The following is a 14,424-nucleotide window of genomic DNA, read 5'->3' as shown; positions in this document are numbered from 1 at the left end:
CCCAGTTCAATTCCCGGTCAGGGCACATGCCCGGGTTTTGGGCTCGATCCCCAGTAGGGGGCATGCAGGAGGCAGCCAATGGATGTTTCTCTCTCTCTCTCCCATCCTCTCTCTCTAAAAAAATCAATAAAAAAATTTTTAAAAACATAATGCTTACTAAATAATAAATATGATAATATCACTTACATAAAAAATGCATATTCAGCCCTGACCGGTTTGGCTCAGCAGTTAGAGCATTGGCCTGCAGTCCAGAGAGACCCGGGTTCAGTTTCCACTAAGGGCACGTACCTCGGTTGCAGTTTGTCCCCGGCCCTGGTTGGTCATGCGGGTGGCAGCCACTCGATGTGTCCCTTTCACATCAATGTTTCGCTCTCTCTCTCTCTTCCTCTCCCTCCTGCTTTATCAGAACAAAAAATGGAAAAATGCCCTTGGGTGAGGATAAAAAAAACAATGCATACGCAAATATATATTTTGGAAAAACACATTCGAATAGAAAAGTAGACATGATTGAAAGTGATTGCCTACACATGAGAAGAAAAGGAAGTGAATGAGGGAGAAGACATTTTATTTAAACAGTGTGATACCAGGGAGAAATGAGACAGGATGGGGGCTTAAAATGGGAAGTGATGTCAAGGGAAAGTGCTATGTGTGTGTGTGTGTGTGTGTCATTTTTTTTTAATTTCTAATTTTTAACTGTGGTACAATTTGTTTGTACAACACAAAATTGACCATCTTAGCCATTTTAAGTGTAGTCTAGTAGTGTTAAGTGCATCCACACTGGTTTTTTTAAACAATGCTGTTGACTATATTCCCTATTCTATACATTACAGCCCCGTGGTATTGTGCTTATGGGGTTTTTTTTGTTGATGTCTTTTTCTTTATTTATTTTAGAAAGAGGAAGGGAGAGGGAGAGAGAGATAGATACATCAATGAGAAAAAACATCGATTGGCTGCCTCCTGCATGCCCCGCGTTGGGGATTTGGCCTACAACTAGGGCATGTGCCCTGACTGGGAGTTGAACCGGCAGCCTCTTAGTGCATGTGTCAACGCTCAACCGCCAAGCCACACCAGCCGGGCTGTGCTTGTGTTTTGGTAGAATGAAGAAGTGTTATAAATGTGTAGATGAAATAGTAGACTCAAACCGAGTCCTCACATTTCCTCTGCTTTATTCACTGGTCATATCCAAGTAGTATGCTCTTCCTTACCCTTTCCTCACCTTAATCAAGTTCTTTTGATTTTTTTTCTCATTACCAAAGCAGGATATGCTTCTTAGACACATAGCCAAACATTACAAGCAAAACTAACAGGAAGATCCATAAACCCTCTAACCCAGAAATAGTATCCAGATCCTGTTCTATGAATATGTTGCAGTTCAGTGAAATCTTTTTGTAACCTGGCCTTTTAGAGCAGGGAACAGCGTATTGTGTGCTTTCTGTATGTCCCGAGACATCTGTGCAGCTTCATTTTTAATGGCTACATAGTTTTCCATTGCACAGATGTGCGATCATTCATGCGGCCAAGCCCCTTCTGCTGGACAGTGGTTGTTCTAAATTTTGTTATTCCAAGTGCTCTGGGAACAAACATAATCTACCTACCTTTGAAGATAATTTTCTGCCCTTCAACTTGGCTTATTTTTAAAGGAGGTTTAAGGATTGGATTTGAAATTGTCTAATGATGTAAACATTTACTTGGCATTGCCCAGCCAGAGTGGCTCAGTTAGTTGAGCATCGTCCCTGCACCAAAGGGTTGCTGGTTCAATTCCTGGTCAAGGCACTTGCCTGGGTTGAGGGTTTGATCCCTAGTTGGGGAGTATAATGGAAGACAACCATCGGTTTCTCTTTCACATCAGTGTTTCTCTCTCACTCTCTTCCTTCCTCTCTCTAAGCAAGTCCTCAGGTGAGGATTAAAAAAGAAAAATTTACTTGGCATCGTCAAAGTCAGAGCACCAGATCCCCTCAGAACTGGTTGGGCCGGTCAGGGATGAGAAGGGAGGAACAGGGTTGTTCCCACTGTTTGCAAACTGTCCTTTTAGGTCCTTGGCATGGTGCTCGAGTACAGGGTGGGCTCCCTGGTTTCTGTTGTCACGAATAAATCACATGAAGTGTTGAGGGAGCCAGTGTGGGAGGTATGTACTACTTTACATGTGAGCCGCCGGTGAAATAGGAGGCACTGACTTTCTGGAAAATTGTAAGGAAATTACTGTTTATGCTAAGGGGCCAAAGTACTTTCTTTAGTTTGTATCCAGTGCCAGAGTGGGGACCAGAGCAAGCAAGCCCAAGGGAATATACAGAGTGTTTTTCCAAGTACTTACTACTCCCCAACATGCCTCCAAACTAGTGGTTTTGAAGATTTAATTTAATCCTTCCAGTTGGTGGCTTCAAGCCTCAGAAGCCCAGTGCCAGTGTTTATTCCGGCCTTTTAGTTAAGAACTGGCCAGGCAGCTCTGCAGCCAGTTTGTCAAGGTCCCAAAGAAGCAGGAGAGCCCTAATCTATTCATAGCATCAGGAGAGCATCTGTTACCTACAATAGCAGAAGAAATTTTTAAACCAGTTCTTTTATTTATTTATCCTTATTTTTATTTTTTATTTTTTATTGATTTTAGAGAGAGGAAGGGAGAGGGAGAGAGAGATGGAAACATCGACGAGAAGAGAACATCAATCAGCCGCCTCCTGCATGCCCCGACTGGGGATCAGGCCCACAACCTGGGCATGTGCCCTGACCAGGAATCGAACCAGTGACCTCTTGGTGCATGGGTCGATGCTCAACCACTGAGCCACAACGGCTGGGCTTAAACCAGCCCATTGTGGTCAAGAAGCTTTAAATAGACATAGCTGTTTCCGGAGCCTCAGCTGTTCTGGAGCTCGGGAGCATTCTCCAGCCTGTGTGTGTATTAACGTTTAACTGTGTTCCAAAGAGTCAGTGCTGGGCAGGGCTGGGCTTTGGCAGAGCAGGTGGCCGCCGTGTGGGTTACAGCTGAGAGGGCAGGACAGCTCAGGGTCTACCAAGAGCCCCTCAGCGGCCCGGCTGAGAAACAGCAGTGCAGCCCGCAGCTGTGGAGTTTTGACAGCTCATATCAGCAGTTTTCTCGACTGATATGTTGATTGCAGTTTGGGCTTCAGTCCCACTGATCTAATAAAACATCACTGTCATAACAGAGAAAGTAAAGGGATCCTCTGTGGTCCCGGCCACTTGGTGGAGTAGCTTTACTGTCCTATGTAATATGAAGTAATCTTGGACAAGATGACCAATTATATATTTTTTATTTTCTTCTGTTAGTAAGTTGTTTAAGAACGCCGTTCTACGTATTTTCACAAATATGCATTTGTTCAAAGGGCTATAATGGTACCTTCGCAAATACTACAACAGACATGTTTTATTGTGCAGTGGTATCACAAACCGCCTGATAATGTGTCATAAACTACAGTCCTTGTGAGTGTCAGCTGAGAGGAGAGCAACACACACAGGTCAACTGACCTGCGGACTAAGCTTTAAGATGTAAAGATCTTCTCATGGTCTTGAATGGATATTTTGAGTGTCTTCCCATCACCGGGCCTTCGGTCCTACTTACCCTAAATATCCTCTGACTTACAGCAATTGCTGACCATCCAGGAGGAGCTGAACAACAAGAAGTCGGAGCTGGAACAAGCGAAGGAAGAGCAGTCCCACACACAGGCATTGCTTAAAGTCCTCCAGGAGCAGGTACGTGAACCCAGTAGCTGCACAGGGCCAACCAGCTCTCATGCGACCCAGGTCAACCTGCCCAGCCTCCTAGCGCTTCGCCCTGGGGGACTTATGATGGCATTCCCAGCACCTCCTCTCACACGGAGGTACCTCTTTAGACCACCCACCCCACCAGCGATGTGTGAAAGTTTCTTCCCTAAGACAGATGAATTTTGGTCAAGTTTTAAAATCTTGGCAGTGCAGGTCTATTTCCAAGCAAGCGGCTAGTGTCCTCTGAAGTCTAATAGTGAGGCAACGTGGTTAGCATAACCCGTGGCACCCCTGCCGACACGCGCAGGAGAAGGACGGATCCTTCCCTGTGCGTCAGGTCTCTGATCCCACCACAGCCAGCAGCAAACCTTCTACATGAAGTTCGTAAATCTGATCATCTTCTTTGGCTCTCTCGGATTCTCAAGTGGGGCCTGACATTGATGAGTGGCTTTGAGGGTGCTGTGCAGCGGGGTGAGGCGCCGGCTTGGCCGCACCGTGCGTCTGAGCCCGGGTCTGCGCGGGAGAAGCCGGGACAGCTCTCGGCAGCTGTCCTGCCAGGGCCTGTCCTTGCTGCCCCAGCGTGATGCGTGGGGACCGGGAGGGAGCGCACACGCAGCAACTCCAGCCCCGACCGAATTCAAGTTGTTTTACATTTTTAACTTACAGTAGTTCATGAAAACATAATTTGTGTGATATAGATAACTGCCAGAGTGACCTTTTTAAACATTTGAAGTTGGGAGAGTGTGACCCGAGTCAGCTGTGATGCAGTCACATTACAAGTGTTTGTTTTTTAATGATTTGGGACAAAATATATATATTTTACTTTTCCCTAAAAGTGTAAGTGATTTGTGAGAGAAAAGTGAAGGTGATGGGCACTTTATAAACTTTTACAGCTTTTGAGGAAGATGCTTTATAAAACAAATTATTATCTCCATACAATTACTGCATATTCAGCAGCTCAGACTGAGGCTGAATTAGTATGGTTTTGGGTGAGTTAGACTGAGCTGAAACCTTGTTTACCACCCTCACACGACCACTGCCTTAGACACCTGGAGTCACCGCTCCCCTCTGCTCTGTTACGACGACGACGCCTAGCGAAGTGGAGCCGATTGCGTTCAGATTTGCTCCTGAGCAGACAGACTCACCCTGACCTCTGGTGCTCACAGTCCTGTGCATGTGCGACCTCTCTCTGAGGGACTCAAATCTTTCTTTTCGATTTGAAGTCCAAATCCCAGTGAAAAAGTTGGTTCAAAGTTTTGCAGAAAGCATTGCTGTATTCTTAAGTTCTTCTCATGGCGTGCACCTTGGAAGAGCAAAGCGCACACATGTCCTGGGGCAGCATCACACTTCACTCTCCGTTGCCTAACAAAACTAAACAGGAATGTGAGGAAGATTCAGAACAACTAACGTCATTGAAAACCTGGGAAACGTGCCTGGAAAGAAAGAGTCTTTAAGTCGGCTGCACCATTACATGGGTGGCTCTTTGTGAGCAAAGGCACGGAGCACATTTGCCTAAGCCGGCCCACAGCCGCAGAATGCATTCGGGCGCGTCTGCCACCCCCAGGCTGCTTCCCGACAGCCCCTGCCCTGCAGCCGTCACCCGGGCCGATGGGAGCATGCACTGGACATGTTCCTTTTGCCCGGCAGCCACCCACCCAGAGACAGACACTTACAAACACTCGTCTACTTCCGTGAGCATCGCCTTACGAGACTTTGACTTGTGTCAAGTAACTAACTCCATGTGGAAACACCTTTTCGAGCGCCTGCATAGATAGGGCTTAAATAAATGGCCTCACTCATAGAGATTCTGATTATTTGGGTCTGGAGTCCTGCTTTTACACACACACACATGAAAAGATCTACCCTTCTCTGAAGACTTGGAATTTCACTGTTCACAGTGACTGCCACCTGATGGGGATCCTGAGAAGAAAGACTAGGTTGTGAGCAGACCCTGACCCCCAGCAGCCCACCCATCCCGGGAAGGCAGGCTCGTTCCCGGGTTCTGTTTGCTAAGATGCTGCTTCTCTAGGTCCCTCCAGTCCCTCCGCTTCTGCCTTTCATCTCCTTTGCACAGGGCACCTTCCAGCCTGGAGCTTGTTCACAAACCCAGGCGCCGTGAGAGGATATTCCGCCCTCCAAGAGGCGGTGTGGGGCCAGCAGGGGGCGCAGCAGGCCAGTGAGGGGCTCCGCTGTCCGGAAAGGGGACCCGCGGGCGTCCTGGCGGAAGAGAGCAGGGCTGCGGTGATTTGGGGGCAGGGAGAGAGGAGAGCAAGTGGGAGGCGGACAGAGCGAGGGCAGAGTTAGAGGAGAAGGTGGAGGACGAAGCTGGAATCGACGCAAAGGGGCACGTTCATGGCAGTCCGCGTGCACAGTGAGCCCTCGTCCTGTGCTTTGGCCGAAAATAACAACCTTCTGAGCCAACCCCACCCTCACCCGGAGGAGCATGAGTTTCAGGACCTGAGGTGGGAGGAGCAGGAGGGTTGATGGAGAGGATGAAGGTGAGGAGCACCTGCACTATAAAGCCTTAACACAGGAAACCTGAGAGGGGTTAAGTCCTCCCGATCATAGAGCGTGCTTGGATCCCTGTGTGCCTTTTCTTCCCACACACGTCCCACGTGGCCCCTGCTCCCGGACGCCTGCTATGTGTGGAAACATCAACGACATAGCCCTGAAGAACAGTGGGCAGAATTGTTTTCATGAGTGGGCGTGATGTGGGCATGAGCCGTCGTCAGCTGCCCCACTCAATGTCTTCATGTCCCCATTTCCTTGGCAAAGCCCCCATCTTGCCATGAAAAGCATACGGCTTTCTTGCTGGGAGTTTGAGGCTGCAAGGCCCGCTCCCCTCTGCCCTGCTCTCGGCCCGCACGTGTCCACTCTGAGCCAGGCGAGGATGAAATGCCAGTTCAGAGTTTCCAGAAATCTCCTCACAGCTGGTTACTGCTGATCCTTCTGCGAGAACCCAGAGAGGAGCGTTTTCAAATGCTCCCTGTTAGAGATCTTGTTTGAGACATAGCTTTTCTCCTCAAGCCTCAGGGACCAAGATGTCTTTTCCATTCTCCTTGATGGGAAGAAGCAAATCGTCTTCTTTTAGGCCCCAGAAACAGTGTCAGTCATCCAGACGTGTTCGGGGGGACACGGACAGTGGTCTGTGGCAAATTCACGCCATCCCAGATGTTCCCTTCATGAACAGTGGTCCCTGTGACATCAGCTGGGTGGTGGCATCTCACAAGCACTGCAGGGGTTCAATCTACAGCAATGCAACTAGGAAATAAAATCATTTTTTATTCTTAATAACCAAATTTTTTGTACATTTTGTGCCTATGGAATTGCTTTCTAATCTTATTATTTAAGAAATAATGACCAAGACCCATTTATTTTTTTGCCAGCCATCAAGTTTCACAACATATTGGTCTCACACTGGTTTCAGTGAGACTCGTGAGAATGATGTGCTCCATCTTTTGTTGTTGTTGTTGTTTTTCTCATCGGAAGTTTTATAAAGTGCAACCCCAGACGAATCAGGGTTAATAGGATGATGTACACTTGATGGATATGCTTGTTTATTCATTCGTTGTTGTTTTTTTGAATTTGCAGTTCAAAGGTACCAAGGAATTGGTCGAGACCAACGGCCACAGCCATGAGGACGCAAATGTAGGTGCCGTGAACTTGGTGTTTGCTCTTGCTCGATGTTGGGTGAATGCTCCTGGGAGGTGGCGCTTTATTTATAACACAGAGAACATGAGAAGTCCTGCCTCTTACCAGGATGGCTGTGTTTGCTGTGACAGTCGGAGGCAGTAGCTTGGCTCTGCTATTGTTGGCTCAGGTTACAGAATGTCAGCTTACAGGTGCTTGAGCTAATCTGTACCATACAAATTCTCACTCGATGAACTTGCTTGAGCCTTCACATTTCCAGTGCTATAAACTAATGATGTGTTGGGAGGCCGAATGGAAAGAGACCCAGCAGGGTGAGAAGTTGGACATGGCATGTGCATTTATTCCGTTTGCCCGTCAGTGAAGGTGGTAATGATGTGACTGCTATGTTGAAGAGGTGTCCGAGCAAACTCCGTCTCCCAGAAAAGCCCTGGAAAGTGTACCTCTCTTCTGTTTCAGACCCAGAACTGTAGCGTGATGTGTCTGTTTTCTTGATACAGATATAATGGTACCAGGCCCCAGTCAGCATCCTGACTTCCTCTCTTTGTGTTCCTTGCTTTGCCCCAAATTAGTCAAGTACTGTCTTTGCCTCGGAAGTTCTTTAGTCTCAGGTGGACTATTATGCCACATAGATCATTATCTCTCCATATGTTTGATGGTCTTGTTTTTGTCTTTTCAAAAACATCTCTGATAATCCGTGTGTATCTGATTACCCTCGTCACAGAAAATGCTTACTAAGCAGTTCTTTTTACATAACACGGAATCAGACATGGTGATAAATGCTTGATTAACTAGAGCTAGGAGAAATCATACATTTCATGTTTACTCTTGTTTTAATTATATACAGCAAAGAGCCTGACATTTAGAGTACCAAAAATTCCCTCTTACTGATCACTGTTCCTACCAAACAGATATGTACCACGTGATGCTCATTGAGAACCTGCTATGTACACGGAGCCCTGCTGAGGGCTGGGGAGGGGTGGTTTACACGGGATTGTAAGGCTTGCGTCTGCCCTCAGACAGCTGAGGACGTAAGGAACACGGGGGCCCCATACAAGATGAGTGAGTGTGCAGGAAGGGGAGGCCGCTGTGACGTGATGTAGTCTGAAATTTGGACTTCGCAGCTTGGTGAGTTACTTAACCCCTTTTCCTCACTTGTAAAATGGATGACGAAGCCTCCGTCAAAAACTAGCATGATGTCGTAACGAGCCGAGAGCGGGAAATCCTTAAGGCATTATCGCTGAGGTTTCTTTGTGCTGGATAATCAAGAACAGCTTCCCGGATGGCAAAAACGAATGGAATCGAGGAAATGGAAAGCTAGAGGAGGAAGCCGTCCGTTTAGGGCTCCCGGAGGGGATGCTGCTCCTGAGTAGAGGTGGTCTTCCCTCTTCAGGGTCTCCTTCCCCCCATCCTCACCCTGGACCTCCTCTCCAGGCCCCTGGCTTCCGGGACATCCCCTGAGCGGGTCTGTCCGTGCCCCGAGGAAGCTGCGGGGGTCCAGGAGCCAGGGAAAGCGGGGGTGTGCCTGGTGTGAGAAGCCGGGAATAACGGGTGGGATGCGCTGGGGAACTGTGAGGCTCTACCTGAGAAGGGTGTTGCTACTGTTACAAACTCATCTGCTGATTGAATGAAATTAGATGGTACGTGTCAAACGCGGCCCAATACAACATGTAGCCCGGAGGCTCCGTGCTGAGCACTGTTACTAGTTCGTGGGAAGAGTGAAAGGGGAGCGTGTTCGAGATCTCCGGCCTTTCCAAAGGGAGGTCTTTAGATTTAAAAAATACCTGTCCAGAGCCCATGAGGTGGGCTTTGTAACCAACCCAAAGGACCAGCTGTTGAGAGATGGGTTCGGGTCAGGGAGGAGGGAGGAGCAGCCGCTGGCCCGGGCAGGCAGGATGTTGGTGCCGTTGTGGAACCTGCAGCACTTGTCAGCCGCCACCGCCGGCCACCGCCGGCCACCGCCGTCACGGCGCAGAGACCTGGCAACACTTCACCGCCACTGCCTGTCTCCTCTGGGCTCCCAGCGGGTGAGCTGTGCACTTGTCCTCCTGGTCCGTGACACCTCCTTTGGGTTATGTGAAAGTAAAGAAGCAAAATCACTTCTTCTCTGGCCACACATTGGGAATGCTAGCAAAATATTTTAGGATATTCTTAAGTGTCTGAAATGAAGTCTGGTGTCATCTGAAGTTTCCACCAGCCCTGTGGTGGTCAAGGGAGAAAAGGCTTTCGAACCAGAGGCGAGGGTTGGAATCTGTTTTCATCGGTGAATATATGACCCTGGCAAGTTATTTGACCTTTCTCGAGCGTGACCTTTCTCAAGCTCACACGTAATCACCTGGCCCAGGGTATGTACTCAACAGGCATCAGTGACCTCTTACGGCATCAACGCTAACACTATTTCATATAGTGGGCAGTCCTTTGATAGGATAAATTTTAATGCAAATTATGAGATTTAAAGCCTCCTGCCCAGAGGTTATTAACTGAGACATAAGTTTTTGTTGTGTGTAATTATTCACACATGAGGACAGGAATTCACTATATTCTCATTTATTAATAATAATTATACAGTAGATTGGGCCTGGCATAGCTGGGTATTCTTGTGAGAGCTGACAATTGGTTTTTTAAAACTATACTATTATAAAAGTAGAAAGGAAAATTTTGTCTGAAACTAAAAAATTACAGGAAAGAATACAGAGATCCAGAAAAATAACTTAGTTTCTCATTACTTAAAGATAACCACTATGAATATTTTATTTTAGTTCAGTTCTGCCATATGCATATATATGACCAGAGGGAAAAACCCATAAATAAACGAATAAATAAATTTTATCGTCTTCAATTCTGTACCTTTTTGATTTCTCATTATATCATAAGTATTTTTCTTATCACCAAATGTTCCTCAAAGACATGATTCTTAATGGCTGTATAATGTAGATATGAAACAATAGAACCACGCGCCTATGTGTTAGGCATTTAACTTCCCATTTTTTAGCTACTATAAATAATGCTGCAATTAACAGGCCGATAAATCTCTATCTGCATCTTTCACATTTGTTTCCGGGGCATCCTGGATATTAATCGCGGTGTCACGAAGTCTGGCGGGAAGCTTCAGACGCAGAGTCGCGGCATTCAGAACGTCAGCGTGGCAGGTGCTCACGTGGAACCCTTCCGTCATCCTGGAGGGAGCCACCAAGAGATGCGTTGAGTCCTGCAATTTACAAGCAACCTTGGCCTTAGTCTCAGGAGTTGGGAGCGTACGGGATGCCAGCTAACTTAGATTTCATTGCTTACTGTTGCTTTTCTACTGTTTTCACATTTTACTGAGCAACAACCAGCACCTTGTTTGGTGTTCTTGAGGTCCCCAAACAGAGGCACCCTGACAAGGCTCACCTTTGTCTTCTGGGAGCCCGTGCCCCTAAGAAAAGTTTTCTGAAAGTGAATCTGAAACTCTGAGGGCCAGACACTGAGACCAGCCTCAAAGGCCTTGCCCACCAAGAGGACTGTGCTCGCTGATTTTAAACAGGTTTCTCTGTCTGTGAAACTGGACATGTTAATGACCGTGGGCAGTTCAGCCTTTTAAGCGTACCCAGGTTTAGAACTAGCCCTCATCACAGTTCCTTTAGAGTTCGGTTATTCCAGATCCGATTTTCCCTCCTAAAGAGCAACGCCGTGACTTTTCTTACCGTCTCCGTCTCTGAGTGGTCTTCCAGTCCCTCGAGGTGCTGAGTAACTCGCCGGGCCCCGGTGATGATGCATGACGATACCAAAACCTTAAATTAGGAGAAGATAATCTGGCCGCATCTAGCCTCTTTCTGTGATGGCCTTCCTTTCAGGGCACCTCTCCCTGTGATCCTCACGTGTGTATACTCGGCGAGAAAGTGAAGGGGAGGGAGAGGACCTGGGGGACGTAGGAACAGGTAGGAAGCATCAGATCGAGAGGCAGCGTCAGCTTGCACTGTGCAGTGCAGTTTGGTTTAAGATTTCCATGAATTCTCTCTCCTTCTGTCTTGTTTCTGCTACAGGAAAGCTACCACCCCAGCCCTCGATTTGCACAGTTCAGACTCACACGCTAGGGTGAGAGAAATTATTTGCAATCTGTAAAGAGGTTCAGTCCATGATGCTGAAGGCTACCACTGTCAAAACACCCTTTCCACCCACAATAAAAACACACAGGACAAAAGGCTTCAGTTTTCACGTGGCTGTGGTAAGAAGTAATCCTCAGAGCTGTCTTTGACAAGTATTCGCTGAAGGAGAGAGCACAGTGTAAGGGTTCAGAACAGATCGGGGGGCCCAGTGGCCTGGTTTCCATCCGGCTCTGCCCGTTACTGCCTGGGCGACCCTGAGCCCCTGAACCGCCATTTTTTTCACGTCTGAACTAAAGGTCGTTACCTCACAGGGTTAACCCGAGCACTGCTTGCCGGGCTGATGGAATCGGTACATGTGCGTCTTGTCGCCGTGGCCGTCCCCTGCCTGTGCCGTGCGAGGTTCTGGAGTGCAGTGGTCCCTGCCCCAGAGGAGGCTGACCCGTCCCTGCCAGAACGTGTCCGCTGTTCTGTTCCAGCAGGACCCACTGTCCCATCCTCGGTCATATCGCAGTGGGAACTGCGGGCTTGAGGTGACTTATTCGCATGTTTCCAAAAACTCTCTGGAGACAAGACCTTTATTGAAAAGATTGGCTCCGTGGAGAGGAGGGTCTGGTGGGAGCAGGGGGCCCTGTGGGGGTACATAGAGTGTTAGACCCCCTGAAAAGCTCAACTGGAAAGTCAGCAGCCACTTCGTCTTCCTTAAGGGAAGGGTGGATTCAGGAAGTTGCCCTTGCTCTGTCGATGTCTGAAATCAACAAGCTAGATGTCCGATGGACTGATATTTCCTTCACCCTGCAGTACACAACCCAGTTCGCATATTAAATGCACACACCTTGAACTCAGCCTTTTCCTTGAGTTACAGCTCCTGTAAATTATTGCTTTTTGCCGCCGATGCTTCCTCCTCACCTCCGCCCACCCTCTGCTCTCGACAGCTGCCCAACAGCTGTGTCCTTCCAGCTGGTTCACCACGTTCTCCACTATGAAGTCCACAGTCCCACCTGAAAAAGCCCCTGACCTCCCACCCAGCGCTCTTGAAAAGGATTCATGACGAGGGGAGGCCCTGCTAGTACACCCACTTTCCGGAGCTCCCAGGAAGGGGTAGAGAGGGAGCTGCTGTCAAAGACAGGCCAAGGCTGGCGTCACCTTAGTGCTCCTGTTTCCGCCAAACAGCCAGGAAAAGCTTCCTCACCGCGCCTTCCGCCCGCCGGCTGTGCTTCCTTCCCTGCTAGAGCTTGTGCTGCAGTCTGTGTTGTCAGGACAGGGATCGGTGGGGTCAGAGCTTGGTCTGCAGTCTGTGCTGTCAGGACAGGGATCGGTGGGGTCAGAGCTTGGGCTGCAGTCTGTGCTGTCAGGACAGGGATCGGCGGGGTCAGAGCTTGGGCTGCAGTCTGTGCTGTCAGGACAGGGATCGGTGGGGCCGGAGCTCGGGCTGCAGTCTGTGCTGTCAGGACAGGGATCGGCGGGGTCAGAGCTTGGGCTGCAGTCTGTGCTGTCAGGACAGGGATCGGGGGGTCGGAGCTCGGGCTGCAGTCTGTGCTGTCAGGACAGGGATCGGGGGGTCGGAGCTCGGGCTGCAGTCTGTGCTGTCAGGACAGGGATCGGTGGGGTCAGAGCTCGGGCTGCAGTCTGTGCTGTCAGGACAGGGATCCAGGGATCCGTGGGGTCGGAGCTCGGGCTGCAGTCTGTGCTGTCAGGACAGGGATCGGTGGGGTCGGAGCTCGGGCTGCAGTCTGTGCTGTCAGGACAGGGATCCAGGGATCCGTGGGGTCGGAGCTCGGGCTGCAGTCTGTGCTGTCAGGACAGGGATCGGGGGTTCGGAGCTCGGGCTGTAGTCTGTGCTGTCAGGACAGGGATCGGCGGGGTCAGAGCTTGGGCTGCAGTCTGTGCTGTCAGGACAGGGATCGGCGGGGTCAGAGCTCGGGCTGCAGTCTGTGCTGTCAGGACAGGAATCGGGTGTTCGGAGCTCGGGCTGCAGTCTGTGCTGTCAGGACAGGGATCGGGGGGTCAGAGCTCGGGCTGCAGTCTGTGCTGTCAGGAGAGGGATCGGGGGTTCGGAGCTCGGGCTGCAGTCTGTGCTGTCAGGACAGGGATCGGGGGGTCGGAGCTCGGGCTGCAGTCTGTGCTGTCAGGACAGGGATCGGGGGGTCGGAGCTCGGGCTGCAGTCTGTGCTGTCAGGACAGGGATCAGCGGGGTCAGAGCTCGGGCTGCAGTCGGCCTGCAAGGCCACTAGTGAATTCACAGCATGCACAGGATGAGCACATGTTTAATGCAGCTGACAGGTTGGGTTTAGAGAAGTGAAAATACCTCCTTCCCCCAGGTCAGGGTCAAGAAAAGTGGGAAAAAGAGACCACATGCGGGCTCTCTGAGCTGGTGTGAGGTGCACCGGGGCACCCACGGGGCTCGAGCCGGGAGGTTAATGACAAGCCTGCCTGCTGTAGAAACAAAAGTGACCATTTAGGACGGAAGACTGTAACTGTTATAGATCCAATATATACATACAAATGCTTTTATCTTAAGAGTGCCACTTTTGTGTGTGGAAACTTTGGAAAATGCAGAAAAATATAAAGTAAATACAAGTGAACACCATCTGCAACCCCACCACTCAAGTTAGTGTTTGCACTTCTTTGCATTTTCTCCATCTTTGTCTTTGTGCAATATACACATTTTTACCAAATCCACAGCATATCACATGGGCAGCTTTACAGCCTACATTTTTTTCTAACAAATCATGAGCATTTCCCCGTGTTATTAAATGTTTTCTTAGTATGACTTTTAATAGTGCCTAACACTTCATGCCACAGATGTGCACTGGTTTATCTGATCAGTCCCTTCCAGGGGACTTTAAAATATTGTTTGTTTTTGCCGTCACAGAGAGCACGCAATGGATATTCTTTAACAGTGTTTTAGCGAATTCATACACCATTTAAGCACTTTTCACTGGAGAAGCTTTTTCACTTGGTTGGGATTTCGAGATAGAGG

At 49.0% G+C, this 14,424-nt stretch overlaps 1 protein-coding gene across 1 annotated transcript in view; it reads left to right on the top strand.

Annotated features, from left to right (window-relative positions):
* Nucleotides 1-14,424, top strand: part of ENOX1 (ecto-NOX disulfide-thiol exchanger 1) — a 318,289-nt gene that overhangs the window by 236,685 nt on the left and 67,180 nt on the right. The window contains exons 12-13 of the mRNA XM_036250067.1: nucleotides 3,592-3,699; nucleotides 7,303-7,359. Of these exons, the coding sequence (XP_036105960.1) occupies nucleotides 3,592-3,699; nucleotides 7,303-7,359 (165 nt within the window). The remainder of the gene's footprint in view (nucleotides 1-3,591; nucleotides 3,700-7,302; nucleotides 7,360-14,424) is intronic.

The sequence above is a fragment of the Molossus molossus genome, unplaced genomic scaffold (genome assembly GCF_014108415.1).
Source record: "Molossus molossus isolate mMolMol1 unplaced genomic scaffold, mMolMol1.p scaffold_m16_p_9, whole genome shotgun sequence".
Taxonomy (NCBI): domain Eukaryota; kingdom Metazoa; phylum Chordata; class Mammalia; order Chiroptera; family Molossidae; genus Molossus; species Molossus molossus.
Note: the sequence above shows the minus strand (reverse complement) of the source record. Positions and strands in the feature narration are given on the sequence as shown.